The 20,682-nt window shown below is 50.6% G+C and overlaps 1 protein-coding gene across 1 annotated transcript; it reads left to right on the top strand.

Moving 5' to 3' along the window:
* Window positions 1-1,352: 1,352 nt before the first annotated feature.
* Adora2a (adenosine A2a receptor) lies at window positions 1,353-16,657 on the top strand. Its single transcript, XM_042666259.1, has 3 exons — window positions 1,353-1,437; window positions 6,687-7,262; window positions 14,922-16,657. Exons 2-3 carry the CDS (start codon window positions 6,940-6,942, stop codon window positions 15,820-15,822), a joined length of 1,224 nt encoding a protein of 407 aa, XP_042522193.1. The 5' UTR covers window positions 1,353-1,437; window positions 6,687-6,939; the 3' UTR covers window positions 15,823-16,657.
* Window positions 16,658-20,682: the final 4,025 nt, after the last annotated feature.

Below are 20,682 nucleotides of genomic sequence, written 5' to 3' on the forward strand. Positions count from 1 at the left end.
AAATGAGGTAGCCTTGACTAGACAATTTGGGACCGAGGGGATTCTGTATTCCAATTGGGAAGCCGTGGAGGATGGGTTGGAGAATACCACTAAGATTGCTGTGGCAGAGGGAGACGTTGGCTCCAGAGAAAGCATCAGGATCTGCAAAGCCCCGGACCTGAAACCCTACAGGGACTCTTGTTACCCTCTAACCTGCCTGGTCCTGAGCTACTGACTTCATCCTGAGGCGCTCCAGCTGTCAGCTCAGCATCGTTATGAGATCTGTCCTGTTTCATACAACTCAAACCTGGTCCCCAAGATTGGGTGTGTATGGGAAGGACGGCTTTGCAGACTGATGCTGATAAAGATGGTACAGTGTAGAAAGGTGGGTCTCTGGTCCTTGCTAGGTCACATGAGCAATGGAGTTCATATTCTGAGGAGCCCCTTCAAGAATTCTCACCTTCTGGGCAGGGCTTAGGTCCTGGGTGTGGGAAGAAGCACTTTGGTGGCAGAGAAGGAAGCCTTAGACTCTACATTCTGGAAGTCATGAGAACCTGCTAGGGATGTAGGAGGGTCCAGATGGAGTGGCAGAGCTGCAGCCCCTCACCCCTGCATGCCTGGGAAGGTAAGACTGCAGCTTTCCAGGGTTGTCATGGGCTTTCTCTGATGCAGCACAGAGCTGTGCAGTCTGATTTCTTTGGTGGACTCTGTCCCTCTTTTCTCCTTCTTCAAAGTGCAGCCCAATGACCCCCCTCCTCTGAGAAGCCCTGCAGAGATTCCTTCTGAGCCCCCATGCCTTCCTATAATCCTGCATGACAGGTCTGTTGTGGAGGCTGCTGGGCAGGGGCTGGAACCTTCTGTGGTTGTGTGATGCTGATGTTTTGGCAGCAGCTGTGGTCTGGATGAAAGGCTGCTTGGGGAAGTGGGGAGGGCAAGAAGAGACCAGCCATGGTGCTAGGGTGTCTCCCCCAGGGTGTAGGCTGCCCAGAGGCTTCACAGATTTCACTTCTAGCCTCATTGTGGCCATGAGCCAAGCTAGGGGAGGGGTAGACAGGCGGTAGGGTGGCCAGGGTTCAGGTAGATTATGCTCAAGTAGGTGCAGCTCCCTCACCCTTTCCCTTCAGCCTCCAGGGTTTCTTCCTCACACCTATGTCCGAGGGACCCCAGCCATGAGTCCATGTCCCTCCATCCTTAGTGCACTTAGCAGCAGCTGGGGCCTGGGTGCCAAGGACCTCCCCCGTCAGCCCCTATTCAGGCGGCACACTACCCACAGTACCTGTGATCAGCTGTTTGTGGGAGGTGCAGGTGCCAAGCCTCACATGGTGCTGGCACACGCGAGGAGCCACATGCAGAGGGGAAGTCTGGTGATGGAGCTGGGGCCGACCTCCCTTTGCTCCCACCACCGATTGATCTCTCAGCACGTCCTGGCGGTTTGTCTGCAAAAGTAGCCTGTGATCGGTGAGTGGCTGCCTCAGGCAAGATATCTAGGGACCTCTGGCTTTCTCGGGCAGTCCCGTTGGTCCTGGGAGTGAAGCAGAAGCAGGGACAGCACGCTGCCCTGTTCCCCACCTGCAACTGCTTCTCTTTTCCTGCCCACATCCTGCCCCCAGGAGCACAACAGTAGCAGCACAGCCACAGGCCGGTGGGGGAAGAGGCACACCCAGCTGCCTGCCCTGGTACCTGGGGCCAGCCTGCTTCAGGTGCTGGAAGTAAGGAGGGAAGGGAAGCCCGGGGCTTTGTAAGTGGCTCAGTTCCAGGCAACTGAGGAAAGCACCTGTCCTGCTAGCTGATGTGTTTGGGGGAGGAGGTGGGCTTTGTGGGTCCCAGGCTTTCCTGGAAACTCAAGTCCAGTCATGGCGGTGCCACTGCAGGGCTCGTGCAAGGAGCCACCCAGCCCACCCAGCTGTCATTCTGTCTCATATCTTTCCACATGCCTGCTGAGCTCCTGAAACACCAACGCTGGTGCTTCTCTCTTCCCTTCCGTGCAGATGTCTGTTGCTTTCTCACACAGACTCGATAAGGTCTCTGTGAGAATTCCCTTGGATTGTCTTCGGACCCCAGTTGTCCTCTTCAGCCGCCCGCAGGCCTGAAATCCATCACAGCTGGTGTGTTCTTTATGTCAGTCCTTCTGTTCTTCGTGCCAAGGATCTCTTCTTCATCTTTCTTTGTTCATATTTGCCTGCTCCTGTTTCTGCCAATGGCTTGATAAGTTCTCCTTGTTTACGGATGCTTTGTTTCTTCGAGGACCTGAAATGTCTTTAGAAATCATTATGGTGCTGGATGCTGGTGGCCCGTGCCTAGAATCCTAGCTACTCAAGAGGCTGAGATCTGAGGACCATGGTTTGAAGCCAACCCTAGGCAGGAAAGTCCATGAGACCCTTATCTCTAATAAACTACTCAGAAAAAGCCAGACATGGTAGAGTAGAGCAAGCACTTGGGCAAAAGCAGCTCAGAGATGGTGCCTGGGCCCTGAGTTTAAGCCCCAGGATCAGCCTGTGCATGGACGTATGCACACACACACACACACACACACACACCATTATAGCACTACTGCATGACCCGCCTCTTTGAAGATACTAATCTCTGTGGTTTGATGCTATTGCTTGTGTTTCTTAGCTTTAATTTTGTTTTGAAATTGGGGTTTGCCGTCCATCTGAAATGGGAGTTTAGGTCCTGGTAACAGGATATGGCCTGTGGGCACCTGAATCCCCAAAGTGGTGGATGCCACTCAGACTTTCCTGGGCTTCCTCCTGCTTCCAGGTCCTTGGTGCAGTATAAGGGCCTGCATGTTGGTAGCAGACAGTACAGAGCTCCTCGGGGTCCAAAGTTTGGGCTGTTTTGTAGCACAGTAGAGTAGGAAAGTGGGGAAAACTGGTTACAAGGAAGAGGATTCTAAGACTGGGATTTCGGAGTCCAGCATGGCTGCAGTGGGTAGAATCTCGACACGGCTCCATTCTTTGCCCTAGGCTGCAACTAGGCATAGGTGTACAGGGCCTGCCTGGAAGATAGTGGGTGCCTCTGAACAGCAGGCTCTAAAAGGGTACAGCTACCATCTGGGCATGTGTACTGAGGGACTTGCTGGTTGGATGTATGAGGAGCCAGAAGAGGTGGGCCAGATGTATGGGTTTGGATTAAGTGACGATTTCATTGAAGTGCTTAAATCAGTGTGGTGGCAAGGGGGTAGTGGTGAAGGAAGGTGCAGTTTTGACTCTAACTACTGGGAATCCTCTGGGATCGTTCTTTCAAGGCATATCATGGATGTTCCGCAACATATCTATAGTTTACATGGGACACTAGCTGCCCTCTGCCCCATCCCTAACAAGGGGCAATCATGAGGAAACAGGACCTTATTAGTATTTAATTTCCTCTCTTAGCAATAGATGACTTAAGGATTAATTAGATAGTGCCCAACAGGAGAGAGATAGGAAATTGCCAGATCCTGACCCCGTCCTGGCCCCCCTGGGCCTCAGCTTTTCTGTGTTTCTGAGAAGCTTTGGAGAGAAGGGAAGGTCAGAGAGAGCAGGAGGTTCCAGAAGTCTTCCATGGAATCCTGTGGCCTTCTCTCTCAGTGCTGTCACACATTCGTGTTCCTGGTAAGGCCGAGAGGTCACCTCTCCTCTTTGGGCCTTAGCTTCCTCCTCTGTAAGATAGAGCTCGTGGGCCCCGTGAAAACCACTGTCTTTTATCATTTCCCCAGTTTCCAAGGAGACGGAATAAGCTCTTCAAGAAGGTCCAGCCATTTAGGCAGGTGGCCTCCTGGAGAGCCTAAGGTTTGGTGGCTCAGTGGTGGTGTGGCACCAGGTAGCCAGCTATGTGCATTGCTTCCCTGTTCTAGTCAGTGACACATTAAGAGTTTGAAATTGCCCCCCTCCCCAGTGGGAGCATTTGCACAAGGAAAGACTCCAAGTCAGGGTACTACCCCTAGTCCTGCAGCCCCAGCCTTCCCCTTTGCAGAGCTACCCTAGAAGCACAGATCTCCTGGCCTCCTCTTCCACTCCTATCCCAAGACTGTCTCTGCTGAGCTCCTGGGCTCAGCTGGGCAAGGCACAGCCAAGAGTAGATTCTGGTTTGGCAGGTGTCCAGGTGGCCTGTGGGATCAGAGCTTTACCTGTGATGTGCTGGCAGCAATGGAGGCAGCCTGCGGAAATGTCAGAGGAAGGGGTAGAGGTGGGCATGCTTGCTGAAGGGAGCTTCGTATGTGTCTGCAGCTCCTGCGAAGCTGACTTGGTAGGTGGGGCCAGTGCATTCAATGAGATGAGGATAGAAATTGTGGCTTCAGTATGATCAGGAAGCATGTGGGTCCCCAATGCTGTTCAGCGTGATGGAGAAACTCAGAGCGCCAGTGGTTGGTTCTCAGGCAGGTACCCAAGACTGCTGAGAGGCTAGGTCAGGTCCCTTCCGAGACAGACATCCTGGCCGCTGGGAGCCAGTGTGGTCCCTGGGGCTGATGGTCGTGGCTCTGAGCAATGGGGCTGAAGAGAAATCTGTCCTGGATCTGTGGGCTGGTAGGAGCCTTCTTACCTGCCTAGTTAGATTGTCAAATGTCTGTGGTGTTCCTTAATGTAGATTCTTTTGGTGACTGACATAGGTCCAGCAGTTGCCCTGAGGCAGGATCCCGGGATGGCCAGTGGCCCATCAGGCCTGGCAGGTTTTGATTGGACAGTAACCTGCTGCTGCTGGTACCAGGCCTGGGAGGCCACACCATGGAGACAGGCCCAAGGCTAGCCTCAGCTCCTGAATGCTGATCTGGACTGCAGGCTAGGACACAGGGGAACACGGAATGTAGTCAGGGATAGCATCTGGACTTAATGGTCTTATCTGTCTGCCAGGGACACGCTTGGCGAGCAGCTAGTTGCCCAATATCCCATGCAAAGCGACATTCAGTAGGGCTTGGGCCTCTTCACATGCTGCAGGCTTCTAACTCCTCAGTTTATGCCAGGGCTTTGGCTTTCCCCTCATGCCCTCTAGCCCTTTGTGTCAGGAAGTCTATTCTGAACTTCCTAAGTGGGTACTGGTACCCCCAACCCATGTGGATGTAGCCTGTACCTGTTGCAGCTCCAGGCTGAGGCAGCATTGCAGTTGGAAGGACACTCAGGGTTTACTTATTTCAGCCAATTTCAAGTGGGATGAGGGAGAGGGAGCCTGAGCCTTGAACTAGGACTAAGGAGTGGCCTTCTCTAGGATCTCTAGTCCTCATGAGCTGGAGGAAAAGGGGGAAGATGCAGCCACAGGCAGGTAGCCAAAAGGCCTCTAGCCTCTTGTCCCTAGACAGGCAGGGACTGCTGCTCCTGCACCTCTGGGGCTCCTTGAGGAATGAAAGGTGGTTTGGGGGGCCTCTTGCCTCTGAGGGAGAGGCACTTGGTGAGAGAGTTCTGCTTGAACTGAAGCAGTTTCACAAGCACAGGGAGGACAATGGGAGTTCAGGCTGGGCTCCGGCTTAAGCTTCTTTAGTGTCATTCATTCCTATCTTTCTATGATATTTTCACTCTGGGGTGCCCTTTCTAATATGTTGTTTAGTTCCTTTTCATGGACAAAACAACACGGAGAGCTGAAATGGCTCCTAGAGATCACCCAACTTCCTCACTGTATGAATAGGGAAACTGAGGCCCAGAAAAGAAACATGCTTGGCCACAGTTCCCCAGCGAGTCAATGTTGAGCACCTGCTTTTCTAACTTAAGTCAGTCATTCATGCCCACATTTTCCAGGCTGAGGAACAGGTGGGAGAGAGGGTGTGGGAGGAGAGAGGGGAGGAGGAAGGGGAAGAGGAAGGGGAGGAGGCTCTGTCAGAGAGGAGAAGCACCCAAGCTCCTGCCCCAGCAGAGGTGCAGCCTGCCAGTTGGTGGGGACAGTGGGAGTCAGCCGGTTCAGGTGTGTGCCTGCTCTGCTGCCTGGGAGGGTAAGAATGCTTATACACTGCCACTGGTAGGACTGAATGGATCCCCAGATCTCTCTAGAACTAGGCTCTAGGAGTCACTGGCTTGTCCCTTTGTTGGGCACTGGTAGCTTCTGGAGAGCTTATTGGGGACAAAGTGGTACAAGTAGGCTAGTGCAGTGAGACATATGGGTGTGACTGGGAGAGCCTCTCTCTCTCACTGTGTGTGTGTGTGTGTGTGTGTGTGTGTGTGTGTGTGTGTGTGTGTGTGTGTGGTCTTTCTGGAAGGAATGGAGTCATAGAGCTGGCAGCAAGTGGAGAGACCCAGGGGACTGAGTGGTTGGGCTGCCACAGATGGTTTGAGATGCTGAGTTTGGGGAGCCAACATGACAGAATTAACTTTGACAGATTCTTGGCCTCCAGGGCGGGGTGGGGGTGGGGGGAGTAAGACTGGCTGATCTTTGGCCAGGCTAAGAGAGTTATGACCTTAACACCAGGGAAGGGGGAATACAGTCACCTTGATTTTTTTGTGGCGATGAGGGGCAGATAGAGTCGTGGCAGAGCCTTGGCTCTGCCTGTTAGTCCCTCCCATGCCTGTCATGCAGCGCTTGGTCATGCAGGGTTTGGGTGATGGTCTTAATAGGAATTCTATAGGACTCAATGACTTTTCTGGGCCCATGGACTCTTTAGTGGTGGGGGCCAGGTCCTACTTCTGGGTATGGGAGCATCTTCAAAGCTGACACACCACCTGCATGGGGGAGTAGAATCAAGAGCAGTGGAATCTTCGAGGCTTAGGTGGTTCAGTGGCTCACCAGGGTTCTGTCTTTCTTTGCAGGTGCCTTAGGAACCCTGAAACTGAGTTGAGCCATGAGGCCATCACCGGAGCCCCCGCTGGAGAGGGCCTGATCTCAGGAGCGGAGTTGCCTGTGACAAAGCCTCTGGAGCACCCATGAGGGGACACTCTTGGCTCCTGTGAGGAAAAGGCTCCGGGGCCTGGGCAGGTGGAACGGCTGGACTGCAGCTATGGACCGTGAGCTGGCCCAGGCCCGCGTCCTTGCTGAACCTGCCCGTCTGTGGCTGCTCCCACCATGGGCTCCTTGGTGTACATCACAGTGGAGCTGGCCATTGCCGTGCTGGCCATCCTGGGCAATGTGCTGGTGTGCTGGGCTGTGTGGATCAACAGCAACCTACAGAATGTCACCAATTACTTTGTGGTGTCGCTGGCAGCGGCTGACATTGCAGTGGGCGTGCTTGCCATCCCGTTTGCCATCACCATCAGCACTGGCTTCTGCGCTGCCTGCCATGGCTGCCTCTTCTTTGCCTGCTTTGTCCTGGTCCTCACGCAGAGCTCCATCTTTAGTCTCTTGGCCATTGCCATTGACCGCTACATCGCCATCCGCATCCCACTCCGGTGAGTTAGAGGCTTACATGAGTACAAGGCCAGCTGTGCTGTGCCCAGGGTCTGGTCTGTATGAATCTGAGCCTGGGGCTGCACAGGGCTGGCAGATGGGTGGCTATCATACCAGTCTGGCTGGTCCTCATGGCACTGAGCAACCTGAGCTCCCCTAGGCCACATTAGACATAGTGCTGAGGGCTGACACTGTGTGTCTAAGTTATTCTTCATGTGTCAGAGCAAAACTCTTACAGGGACACTGGAGTGGAGGAGGAGCCACAGATAACCACAATACCCTGGTCAGGAACCACTTGCCACCTGCCTTTCCCTCGCTCCTCAAGGCAGGCCCTGTCACGTGCATGTTAGGAGAGAGACCTAGAGAGGGGAAGTGACTTGACTCAATGCCACAGTGAGTCACTTGGGTGCAAATTATGTTGCTCCTTAGGTCATGAGTTGGCTGTGGGAGGGGTTTTTTTAATGGTGAATCTTTTGTGAAGTGACTTCAGCTAAGTATTGTGTAAATAAAGACTTCCCAGAGGCTGTATTTCCTGGGAGTAGCCTCCACCTAACAAGGCCATAGATAAAATAGGAAGTACATCCTTCCTTAGGGGTGCCAGGAGCTGCCAGCTCTACCTCCTTGCTCCCCCCAACTTTTGTCTCACAGCCAGGGGGTGCTGCAGGTGCTCAGGAGAGTCTCTGCGATTTGGGATTGGCGTATACTATCCCCATGGTAAATTCTCCCAGATAGGTGGAGTCTCCTGCGGAGGAGACCCTACAGTCCACTGCAGGCTGAGGACCAGGCTCAGGGAGCAAATGGAAACTCAGGGTGTCAAACCCAACAAGGCCCTTAGAAACCATTTCCTTCCTCTCATCGTCTAGATGGAAAAAAATGAGGCTCTGAGGAGGGAGCCTGCACTTGCTGGGCCATGGGAATTGGTAATAGAGCTAGGACTAGGCCTAGGAAGAAGCAGGGCCTGCCACCCCTATGGACCTCTGTTTTTGGAGGAGTTTCCCCAAAGCTGCATCCTACAGCCATTGCTATCATTGCACCCAAAAGGGAAGCAGGCTCAAAAGAAGCAGGCCCTGAGCTGAAACTCCAGTACTCCTTAAAAAGTTGCCAGGGAGGAAGGAAGGGGGGGGGGGGGTAGAGTAATAGCTGAAGCTCTATGTGATAGCATGTAACTGTAATTCTGGTCCAAGAAGCAGAGCAAAGTCCAGGTTTATCCAGTGACAGCTCTGAACAGAGGAGTGGAGCTGAGCCCACACAGCCCAGGAGCACAAGGAGCCGGAGCAGCACAGAGGGGAAGCAGCAGCCCGGCTTTCACTTTCTTCTCTGATTTAAAGGGCAGCTGCATTCTAGGGAGAGGTTGGGGCAGCTGTTCTCAATTGAAAGACCTCAGCTTTTCCCTGCTTGGTCTCCCTTTTCTATGTGTTCTCTGAGAGTCAAGACAATGAATCCTTGAATTAGTAGGATGGGGCATGCTGTGTGGCTATGGGAAATCAGCTGTCCTACTCTAGGCCCATTTTCTCTTCTATAATGGGGGTGTATCTGTCTGTCTGCCTAAGTTCACAAAAGTTGTGAGGGTCCACAGTGAGTGGCAGGGAGTGGGTGACATGTCTGGCAGGACAAGGCAGGGTGAGGCCTCAACTCTTGAGCTGCTAGGAATCTGGAGCCATAGCCTTTCTGGCTCTAATCTGCCTTCCTGATCCCAGGATCTTCCAGAGTTAGACTTGCACTCCAGCTGGACTTTCAGCCATATAAGTTCTGCTGAGGGAGGCTTCAGAAGGTTCAAGCTGGTCTTTGCAGGGAACCAGCAGGGATGAAGGTACTCCTCCTGCCCCTTGGGCAGAGAGAATAGAACTGCAAAGGTTTTTTTTTTTGGCTGGGTGCCAGTAGCTCCTGCCTGTAATCCTAGCTACTCAAGAGGCTGAGATCTGAGGATCGCGGTTCAAAGCCAGCCCGGGCAGGAAAGACCGTGAGACTCCTATCTCCAATAAACCACTAGAAAACCGTAAGTGGTACTGTAGCTCAAGTGGTAGAGTGCTCGCCTTGAGCTGAAGAGCTGAGGGACAGCACCCAGGCACAGAGTTCAAGCCCCATGACCGACAAAAAAAAAAAAGTTTTTTGTTTGTTTGTTTGTTTGTTGGTCGTGGGGCCTGAACTCTGGGCACTGCCCCTCAGCTCTTCAGCTCAAGGCTAGCACTGTACCACTTGAGTCTCAGCACTACTTCTGGCTTTTTCTGTGGTGCTGAGGAATAGAACCCAGGACCTCATGCCTGCAAGGCAAGCACTCTACTACTGAGCCATCTTCCCAGCCCTGTAAAAGGGTTTTAGCTCAGCGTCTTCTTTGGCCCTCTAAGCTCAGTATTTTAGCAAGAGCAGATGTTATGACTCTCATGGCCAGGACCAGGAAAGGACATACACATGGCTTCTGATGTAGATGAACTCTAGAGTCCTTCAGACTGTACCTGGCCTTTGGGTCCCTCCCTTTCCTATTCCTTGAAGCCCCTGGTTGCTGGACACGTGGAAGTATCAATATGGGGGGTCCCTAAGAGAACAAGTCATGCATAAGAAGGAGCTGGAGGGAAGCCCATGAGAACCAGTAGCTCTTGGCTGGTTACAGGGTGCTGTCTGGCTTGGGCTCCTTTCTTCCTCCGTCCTCTCACAGCTAGGAAGCCAGTTCCTGCTCCACTGGCAAGGTCTGAAGGGCTGTTCTGAAGTCTGTTATGCCTATTAACTCCAATTAATGCACCGTGGTAACTTTTTTTTTTTAAAGAACTCAACTTTAGAACAATCTGTCTCCTCTCTCCCAAATGTAAGGACGCTGTTGAGAGCTAGGGCAGGTGAGAAAATCAGAGCTAGACGCAGAGATACATCTCTTGATGTCCATAGAGAAGATGAAAAGCCCAGGGCCAGATACAAGCGTTTTCTTTTTCAGGTAACCTTTGAATAACCACAGAGGAAGATATGTCTCCTGATAGGCATTCAGATGTATGGGTCTCCAGTGTGTCAGCAGGACCACAGAGCCTCCTGAGGAAAGAATGAGTCTGTAGGAACAGGAACAGGAGAGGTAGCCTGGCTCTGAGTGCTAGGAGATAAGTAGGCAGAGAGATAGAAGGCTGAGTTAGGCTTGATTTCCCCATTGGGTCAGAGGTTCTTCAATTCTTGGATCACTGGCCCCTTAGGATAACTTAGGGAAATTCTGCTGTCTCAAAGTAGTACAGATGCATGTGAAACTTCTAGTTGTGGGATATGTTTCTGGACCATAGGCTGAGCCCCCAGTGTGGGTAATCTAGATCCCCGGAAGGGCAGTTGGGGTCCAACTGGAGGACAACTTGAAAACGGGAACTGGTAGCAGCTTTGGCAGCTGCATCCTATAATACTTCTCAGTCCTCTAGAGTATGAGATGGCTTTGATATTTCTTCTAGCTGAACAGTCTATGTGTGAGGTCCCAGAAGGTCAGGAGGTGACCATGTTAGTCACAGCCTGGGAGATGCTTCTGGGACATGCATGGTTTGGTCATAGTTCCATTTGGGCCCTGATGCTGTCCCAGGCCCCCATTTGGGTGTAGGACTCTCAGCCCAAGAGGCTTTCTTTTCTTTTTTTTTTTTTGTTTTTTAAGTATTTTTTTTTGTAAGTCAATATTGGGCTTTAAACTCAGGGCTCCATGTTCTCACTCAGCTTTCTGGCTCAGGGTTGGTGTCCTATCACTTGAGCCACAAAGAGGCTTTCTTTTGACAAAAACAAAATGCATCTATCCCCCCTCCCCCCCACACACATTTGTGCATGTGTGTGCATGCATGTGTATGCATGTAGAGACTGCCTTGCACATGCTAGGCAAACATTATTAGCACTTGAGCTACACCCCCAGCTTTGTTAGTGTTTTTGTAAAAAAGTAAACTATGTATATATGCAAACATTATAAAGAAAAAAGTATATCAATCTCTCCTACCCTGAGTTTTTTGCCCATCCAGGCAAGCACTACTCATGTATTTGTTTGTATGGCCACAAAAGACTTTCACCATGCAGTAGGAGACTTTCCCTGGTGGAGTCTTTCTTCTGTAAAAGGAGATAAATGGACACATAGGGATGTCCATGCTGTGGCCAGCCCTGGTTTCTCCAGCAACTTGCCCACCTCCCTTTCTCCAGCAGGTGGCCCTTCACCGTCAGTGTAGCTGCTTGCTTCTGCTTGATAGCCTGGGATGGCAAGAATGGGGCCCATGGCACCCCATTTCCCTGTGAACAGCTCAGATGAAAAGCATTTACCTACCCTTGGGTGCAGTCTGTACTTAGGGGCAGTGCTGATGGGCCCAGGATTCTAAGTTCCGTTTTAAACATGAGGACACTGAAGGCCCAGAGAGGTGAAATGACATTATGTTCCTTATTTATAGGGATGGAACAGGACCAGAGTCCAGGGAGGGCTATGCTTTTCTCAGGAAAGATGTTAACATATTGGAGCTTCCTCTTCAATGAAGGCTAAGTACTTTTGTAGAATATTGAGAACAGTGAAAAGTGCTGAGGCATAGAGATGTGTGCTATGTAGGTATGAGACTCATGTTTGAGTCTCTAGAACAGGAGACAAAGTGTAGGTTCTACGTTGGTTGGTAGAAAAGGTCAAGTCCATAGCCCTCCTCGTGTAGAGGCCTTGCTGAAGATGGCTAAGCCCTTGTTGTGTGGGCCTGGGGAGCTTGTGAAAATAAATCTGCCTAGTAACTGTTCTGAATGGACAGGGCTGGAGTTATAGCTCAGCACTAGAGTGCTAACCTGCCTTGTACAAGATGCTGGGTTTAATCTGTAGTAGCACCTCAAAAAAATGAGAACAGGGCTGGGAATGTTGCTCAGTTTTAGAGTGCTTGCCTAGCATGCATGAAACTCTGGGTTCGATTCCTTAGTACCACATAAACAGTAAAAGCCAGAAGTAGTGCTGTGGCTCAAGTGGTAGAGTGCTAGCCTCAGGAACAGTGCCCAGGCCCTGAGTTCAAGCCCCAGGACTGGCATAAAAACAAACAAAACCAGAGATGGACTGTAGGCATCGCCCATAATACAAAGCCCTGAGTTCAAACCCAGATTCAGAACCAATGAGTTTACTTGGGTTTACATTGCCTCGCACAACTCAACCAACTGGGTGCCTACATATTCACGTCTATACCTCACTTTGTGCCATGGTTTCCCCATTTGTAAAATAAGAGGTGGACTATGGACTAGATATCAGATACTACTAGGTTGTCTTTTTTAAAATTCATTTTATATTTTAATTATCTAACAATGTTTAAAACTTGGAAGATTTTTGCCCAGAACATAAGCTGCCCAGACACTCTTGAGATCTGACAAAATGAAGGCACTTTTTTTTTTTTTTTGACAATGCCGAAGTTTGAATGTGGGGCCTTGCACTTGGTAGGCTGGCATTCTACCACTTGTGACATACCTCCAGCCCAGCCTTTTGCTGGTTATTTTAGTTATGAAGTCTACTTTTGTTCAGGTTGGTCTGGAACAGCAATCCTCCAGATAACAGCCTCCTGAGTAGCTAGGATGATAGGTATGAGCCACCTGCTCAGCCTTTTTTCCCCTTGTGTGCTAAGGATAGAACCCAGGGCCTCATTGTACTACTGATGCACATTTTACATGGCAACCAAGGGTAAATGCACATTTACCAGGGTAAATGCCTCACATTTATTACCTGTAGGCACCTATATTTGCCACCAATAGACTCAGTCCTTGCTGGATGCATTTTCCCTTGTCATCTCCTGCGTCGTCCTGTCTAAAAGTTGCCATTTGCAGATGGATGCAAGAGAGCCCTACTTCCAAGGAGCTCCCCATCTCTTGAGCCCAGATGAGGCAGAAAACTTCTCTGAGGAAATACACAGCCTGAGCTTGAAGGCTGAGCGGGGTTTCCACCAGGTGGAGAGGCTACTCTGGTTTTGCCAGAATGAAAACTAGTAAGCAGAAGCTCATACTTCAGAGAACACGGAGCTTGCCTTTTTCCATCCGGGAGACTTTTTAGGTACCCACTCTTTTGCAGAACTGATGCTTTACCTGACCTAGTGGCTCATGACTGTTAATCCTAACAACTCAGGAGGCTGAGTTCAAAGCCAGTCCCTGCAGGAGAGCCTGTGAGACTCTTACCTCCAATTAACCATCAGAAAACTGAAGTGAACTGGTGACTCAAAGCGGTAGAGCACTAGCCTTGAGCAAAAAAGCTCATGGACAGTACCCAGGCCCTAAGTTCCAACCCCACCACCAACAAACAACAACATCAACAACAACAACAAAAACCCTGATGCCTTTACAAGGGGCTGAAGCTGCATCTTGGGTAGATCAACCCATTCTGAGTCTTAGATTTGTAATGAGTAGACTTGGATTTTTATCTGGCTCTTAGGAAAACTGAGTGATTTCAAGAAGATTATTGTCATTGTCTGAACCTTAAACCCTCATCCAATTATTTTCTTTAAGACTATTAAGATTGCCAGATAAATGTCAAGACACAATTATCTTATTTCTCTATAGAGTCTGTGAGTAGATTTGCTGGGGAGATGGTATCTCATTCGACTTGGCACTTCCATTCCCTGTCTCCACTCAGGATACTTAAGTCAAATGAGGAAGAAAGAGCTTGGTGAACAGAAGCTCAGATTAGCTACAGGTCTCAAGTGGCAAGGAGCCCACCCACCAGACCCCTCCATGAAGGGGTGGGGAACATCTGGCCCTTATAAGGCCCTTGAAATAATTGGTACCTGACAAAACAGACATGTATGCTTTTGGTCGGTTTCCAGCAGCCAATTTGCCTGCATTGTAATTTTGTATGGTCTGTAAATTATATAAATACCCAAATGTCCCTTTATAGAAAAAAGTTTCCCCACCCCTGGAAGGGATGGGGAAACCAAGATCAACCAACTTGGGTGCCGTTCTTCTTCCCCGTCCCCCCAAATCACTTACTTCCCCTCAAATCAAATTCAAATTAAGTCTCAGGATTATCTGATTATCTGAACATTTGTACAGTAGTTTCCATTTCCAGGGTGCCTGCTCTGTTATCTACTTGTTATCTACTCCTGGCCCACAACAGCCTGTGAGAAAGGCAAGGCCCACTACCTCACTTAAAAGAGGATACTGAGGCATCCTCAGGAAGTACCTATTCTGGGTGCCGCAAAGAAAACCTTTTAGCCAATAAATGGGGAACCCACATGGTGTCTTCTCTGGATTTTTCTCTCCTCTTCCCCTTTCCCTTTCCCTTTCCCTTCCCTTTTCCCTTTCCCTTTCCCTTCCCCTTTCCCTTTCCCTTTCCCTTTCCCTTTCCCTTTCCCTTTCCCTTTCCCTTTCCCTTTCCCCTTTCCCTTCCCCTTCCCCTTCCCCTTCCCCTTTCCCTTTCCCTTTTTCTTATTGTTAGTTGTGGGGTTTAAACCCGGAGCCTAGGCACTGTCTCTTACCTTTTTCCGCTCAAGACTAGTACTCTACCACTTTGAGCCACAGTGCTACTTCCGGTTTTCTGGTGTTTAGTTGGAGATAAGATTCTTACGGACTTTCCAGCCTGGGCTGGCTTTCAACCACAATTCTCAGATCTCAGCCTCCTGAGTAGCTACGATTACAGGCGTGAGCCACTGGCGCCTAGCTTTTCTCTGGGTTTCTTGACTATTGGCTCTGCCTAGTCCTGGATTCTCAGGGTTCTAATGCTGGTCTCTCTCCAGGTACAACAGCTTGGTGACCTGCACGAGGGCCAAGGGCATCATTGCCATCTGCTGGGTGCTCTCATTTGCCATCGGCCTGACACCCATGCTAGGCTGGAACAACTGCAGCCTGCTGAAGGAGGGCAGGAACTCCTCTTGTGGTGAAGGCCAGGTGACGTGTCTTTTTGAGGACGTGGTGCCAATGAACTACATGGTATACTACAACTTCTTCGCTTTCGTCTTGGTGCCCCTGCTGCTCATGCTGGGCATCTACTTGCGGATCTTTCTGGCAGCCCGGCGACAGCTGAAGCAGATGGAGAGCCAGCCCCTGCCAGGGGAGAGGACCCGGTCCACACTTCAGAAGGAGGTCCATGCAGCCAAGTCATTGGCCATCATTGTGGGACTCTTCGCCCTCTGCTGGCTGCCTCTGCACATCATCAACTGCTTCACCTTCTTCTGCCCCACGTGCAGCCATGCCCCTCTCTGGCTCATGTACCTGGCTATTGTCCTTTCGCACAGCAATTCTGTTGTCAATCCCTTCATCTACGCCTACCGGATCCGTGAGTTTCGTCACACCTTCCGCAAGATCATTCGAAGTCACGTCCTGAGGAGGCAGGAACCCTTCAAGGCAGGGGGCACCAGTGCTCGGGCTCTGGCAGCTCACAGTGCTGAAGGAGAGCAGGCCAGCCTCCGTCTCAATGGCCATCCCCCTGGGGTGTGGGCCAATGGCAGCGGTCCCCATCCTGAGCGGCGGCCCAATGGCTATGCCCTAGGGCTGGTGAGTGGAGCGAGTGTCCAGGAAGCCCACCAGGATGTGAGCCTTGAGGATGTGGAGCTCCTTAGCTATGAGCACAAAAGACCTTGCCCAGAGTCATCTGGCAAAGAGGACCCCCTCGCCCAGGGCAGAGCAGGAATATCCTGATGGTCCATGGAGTTTGCCCCTTCCTGAGGGAAGCAAATCATTGTCTTTCTGGTTGGCTGGACCAGTCATGTTGGGAGAAGAGTGAGTATGCCATGAGAGCCATCAGGCATCTGGCAACCACTTTGAATGGAGAGGAAGGAGCCCCAAGCTGGTGTAGCATGAGGCCCAGCAAGTAGGGCCTGAGGCCTGAGAAAGTAGATGTTTCATGCTGCGAGGCCCTGTACGAGGCCGGGGCTGCAGCCCCAGCGGCATCTTCACTGGGCAGGGCCCAGTCTTCCACTCCAGACGCCTCTGGAAGTCCCAGTAGGTCTCTGCAGAGCTGCCATGGCTTAGTGGACTGGCCTGCAGCAAACCTCCTGTCACACGCACGCCACCCTTCTCAGACTTTCTAGGGCTCAAGAAGCTGCTGGCCTGGAGGTGGCATTTGACTAATTTTTTTTTTCCCCAGAAGATATGAGTGTGAGGAAATCCTTTCTATTTTATTATCTTCCTCTCCCTGGCTTCTGGGTCTGTTGCCTGTCCTGCTGCTAACCTGGCCTTGGGAGGATGCCAGGGAGTCTCAGGCAGCCCTCTCCTATTGTCAACCACGGCTGTGCACTGAACGCCCAGGGCCATCTCTTGGGGGTGATGAAAGTGGACTGGAGGACAAGTTACAACAAGAACAATGCCAGAACATGGGCTCATGGTCCCAGGGGGCTGGAGCCTGGAGCCTGGAGCCTGGGCAGTTCAGAGCTGCCTCCAGAGAGGCCCTATCAAACCGGCCTTTCCTTCTAAAGGGAGTGTTTGTTTTTTTCTGAGATAAAATAAAAATGAGCCACATCGTGTTTTAAGCTGTCCAATGAGAATGGTGTCTGAGTTCCTTTCCCCACTCCATAGCCAGACTGTGGTGTACACAGATGGGCTGTGTGTGGAGTGTGTGTGGGCATGTATAGATGCGCAGGCAGACAGAAACACAACCCGCCCTGGAGGCCTCCAGGCACATATACTCCTGGAGCCAGGCTTCTGTATCACACCCGTACTCAAGTGGAGAGAGCCCCACATCTTCAGTTCTCTGGGAAATCCCAACCCTTACAAGTAGCACCGGAGGAAGGGATTCTGTACCCAGCTGCTTCCCCTCTCAGGGAACCTGACCCTTCTGCTCCTAGATTTTCATGGTGAAGAGAAGCTGGCTTCCCTCATCACCTTCCTGGCCTTTGAGGAGGAGGATTTCTGTAGCGATCTCTGAAATCGGTCCACCATCCCTGACCCTATTCCAGTCCTCAGCTGGGAAGCCACAGAGGTATCTGGAAACAGATCTGGGCTGGGGCTAAACTGCCTTCTCTGAAATCACAACCTCAAAACCTGTGAGGAATGTAGTGTCTTCCTCTGACATGGCCTGAGGAGGTGGTGTCACCCTCCTGTGATGGTGAAGTTGGCCTATGCTTTAGTCTCATTCAGGCTGGGACTTGGGAAAGGAGGGGTAGAACTTTGAAAGTAATGCTCACGCAGCTCTGGCAGTCCTGTTTTATAGATGATTAACAAGCTCAGAGGGGTTAAGTCCTTGCTCCAGCTCACATAGTAAGTGGCAGTTTACTTAAAACCTGGTTTGTCTGTTTGCAAAATCCATGCTCTATTCATTAATTGATAAAGTATTGCAACCAACAAAAAGGTATGAATGTAATGTCCCAACACTCTACTTAAGAAATGAAGCATTACAACTCCAGGAGATACATCTGACCCTTCCTGATATAGTCGGCTGCCTGCATCTAGAAAAACAACGACTTTTCTGAATGTCCTTTCACACTATTGTACATCTGTTTTTGTCTTCTTGGGTGTTGAACTCAGAGCCTTGTAAATGCTAGGCAAGCATGAAGCTACATCTGTAGCTTTTCTATTACACATTATTCTACCTTTTTAATTGTCAGTTGTGGGGCCTGAACTCTGGGCCTGGGCACTGTCCCTGAGCTCTTCAGCTCAAGGCTAGCGCCCTACCACTTGAGCCACAGCGCCACTTCTGACTTTTTCTGCTTATCTGGTGCTGAGGAATGGAACCCAGGGCCTCACACTGTGAGGCAAGCACTCTACCACTGAGCCACCTTCCCAGCCCCGTATTATTTTTGCCAGTCGTGGGGCTTGAACTCTGGGCCTGACATTCTACCTTTTTTACACCAATACATAAAGTTAATTAGCTGTTTTTCACTATTTCATCAGTCAGAAGTTCTTTTCACAGGGAACAATCTAGAAAGCTCTGAGAAATGCTGAAGCTTGGGCCCCTTACCAGAGACCCTAGTTTAACTGGAGCAGTCATTCTTTTTTTTTTTTTTGGTCGGTCGTGGGGCTTGAACTCTGGGTTTGGGCACTGTCCCTGCGCTCTTCATCTCATGGCAAGCGCTCTACCACCTTGAGCCACAGCGCCACTTCTGGTTTTCTATGGTTTATTGGAGATAAGAGTCTCACAGACTTTCCTGCCCGGGCTGGCTTTGAACCGAGATCCTCAGATCTCAGCTCCTGTGTAGCTAGGATTACAGGCATGAGCCATCAGCGCCTGGCTGGAGCAGTCATTCTTATGGGGTCTTACAGACATCTAGGGCGAAGAAGTTCTGCATAAATGCAGTCCACCCCTGCTCACATTGGCTCCTTCCTGCCTACATACTTATGTCTATGCTGGCCATGGGCTGAGAGCAGAAAAGTGACTTGGCTTGTGTCTGAGGATGCTGGGAACAAGGTCACTGTTGGCCCTCATGACCAACTGGTAGAAGGCCAGAAAAAGAACACAAAGGTTAGAAAGAATGACACCTTAGTGCTTCCGCCTGTTCTGAGGTCTCTGAGAGCTGGGCTGCAGGGTTGGAGAGGTCAGGGCAAGAAGCTTAGGAAGGGATTCCTGGGTACAGCTGCATCCTAACTCCTGTCTGGGAGAGGCCTGGCCCATCTATGGAGTCCAGGACCCCTCAGGTCCCCAGGGCCCAGTGTCCTATCTCCATGGGCTCCCCCATGTGGTCCTCCACTCTGAACAGGTCTTGAGTGAGAACACACATGTCCCTGACACATTGGTCTGTGTCATTCCTCTGATTATGAGAACATAGGAATGTACACACACACATCATGGGGAGCACCCACTTCAGCAAGAGCAAGTGCCCATGGCAGCAGCCTACCAGAAGAGGTAAGGACCGGAGAGGAGCATGAGCAGCTTCCCAGCCCACAGATCAGATGGATGTCAGCCTCTGTGCCCACTCCCTGGGCCAGCCCTACAGCTTTATCTCAGGGCGCTCAGGTCCTCTCCCTGCCCCTTCCAAAGGGCTGGAATAGACAAAATGGTTTATCCAGGCCTGTTCTGAACACATGGGGCCCAGCTTCTCTAAGCAGCTATGGTCAGAGCCACAGAGCCTTCAGAGCAGTGGCCAGGCTCAAGCTAGGTCTTGGCTCATCCTTGGCTCCCTTGAGAGAGGGCCCTCCAAAGGCTTTCTCCACTTTTCTTTTAGAAACCACCCTCCTCAAACCCTACCTTTGTAGCTCTTCTGTTTACATCAGGATCCTCCCTTTCCTATAGGAGGTATCACAGGGGGTTGAGGAACTGGGTCAACCTACAGTTCTATGTGTTGAACATGGGGTGGCAAATAAGAACAGAACATCGATGAGGGGCTCCTGGGAAGAAGAAACGAGCTGCTCACACCCCCTGGAATGGTACCCCAGAGAAGAAAAAGAGAACCTTTTTTTCGATTGCAGGAACTGAGGATGAGCACCTGTTTTTGCTCACTGAGTCTGGAGGTAGGTCTTGCCGAAGAAGCCAACAATCACTTAAGAATAAGCTAGATCCAATTTGGTGAAGATCAGAAGTGGGGCTCACCTTGGAGGTGGGGTGGAGTCAGAAGAGGAAAGGTCACATTCCCCTGGGCACTCAAAGGTGGCCTTTTCCAAGGTTGGTCCTAGTCACCTGGCTCATCAACTTGTGGGTTAGGAAATAAAAACAAGAAAGATCTGGCTAAATCTGTGCCTGATTTACATCAGCCTATACAGAATTATGCCATCAATTTGGAGGCAATTTTCGAGTTAAGTTGTTGTCAGAGGGTTGTCAGAGTTTTGATCTATCTTTTCTGTTCTTTCTCAGCCCACTCACATTTTCTAGTTGGGTTGGGAAGGGGAGTGAGGTGAGTTAAGAGAACCTAGTTTAGATTCAGAGATTTTTGGAATTGTTAAAGGTAGATTAGACTTTTAGAAATTGAGCCTTCGCTTTGGGAAAATTTAATTGTGGAACCCAATGTCCTAGCTCTTCTGTTGTTTTTAGAACTGAATTCAGAGACAGGCAAGACCAGGCTAACTGATGGGGTTCAGCTTCCTTCTCCCTACCGCCTCGTCCAGAAATGCCACAAATCTTACAGCTTACTCCTTCCAACTACCACCTTGCTTTGTTGAATGGAGAGTCAAAATGCCAAGTTCAAAACCTTACCTTAGCTGGGTGCTGGTGGAGTACATCTATAATACTAGCTGCTCAGGAGGGTTAGAGCTGGAAGATCAACGTTCAGTACCAAACCAGGCAGAAAAATATGCAAGATTCCACCTCTTATTAATCAGCAAAATACTGGACTGGGGGTGTGACTCCAGTTGATTGCATGCCAATCATAAGCAAGCAAGCTCAGTGAGAACACAAGGCCCCTTCAAACCCCAACACTGTAGTACGTACACACACACACACACACACACACACACACACACACACACACACACACACACATAAAATCAAAACTCTGGCCTTGGCATGACTTCTTGCTCTGGGCAAGTCCCCTTTCTGAGCTGCCATGCCTACTTTAGATAAAAACACAAGAGTACTTTTTTTTTTCTTTTTTTTTCCAGGGCTGAGGACCAAACTCAGGGCCTTGCGCTCGC

The sequence above is a fragment of the Dipodomys spectabilis genome, unplaced genomic scaffold (assembly GCF_019054845.1).
Source record: "Dipodomys spectabilis isolate Male_0828 unplaced genomic scaffold, ASM1905484v1 ptg000363l, whole genome shotgun sequence".
Taxonomy (NCBI): domain Eukaryota; kingdom Metazoa; phylum Chordata; class Mammalia; order Rodentia; family Heteromyidae; genus Dipodomys; species Dipodomys spectabilis.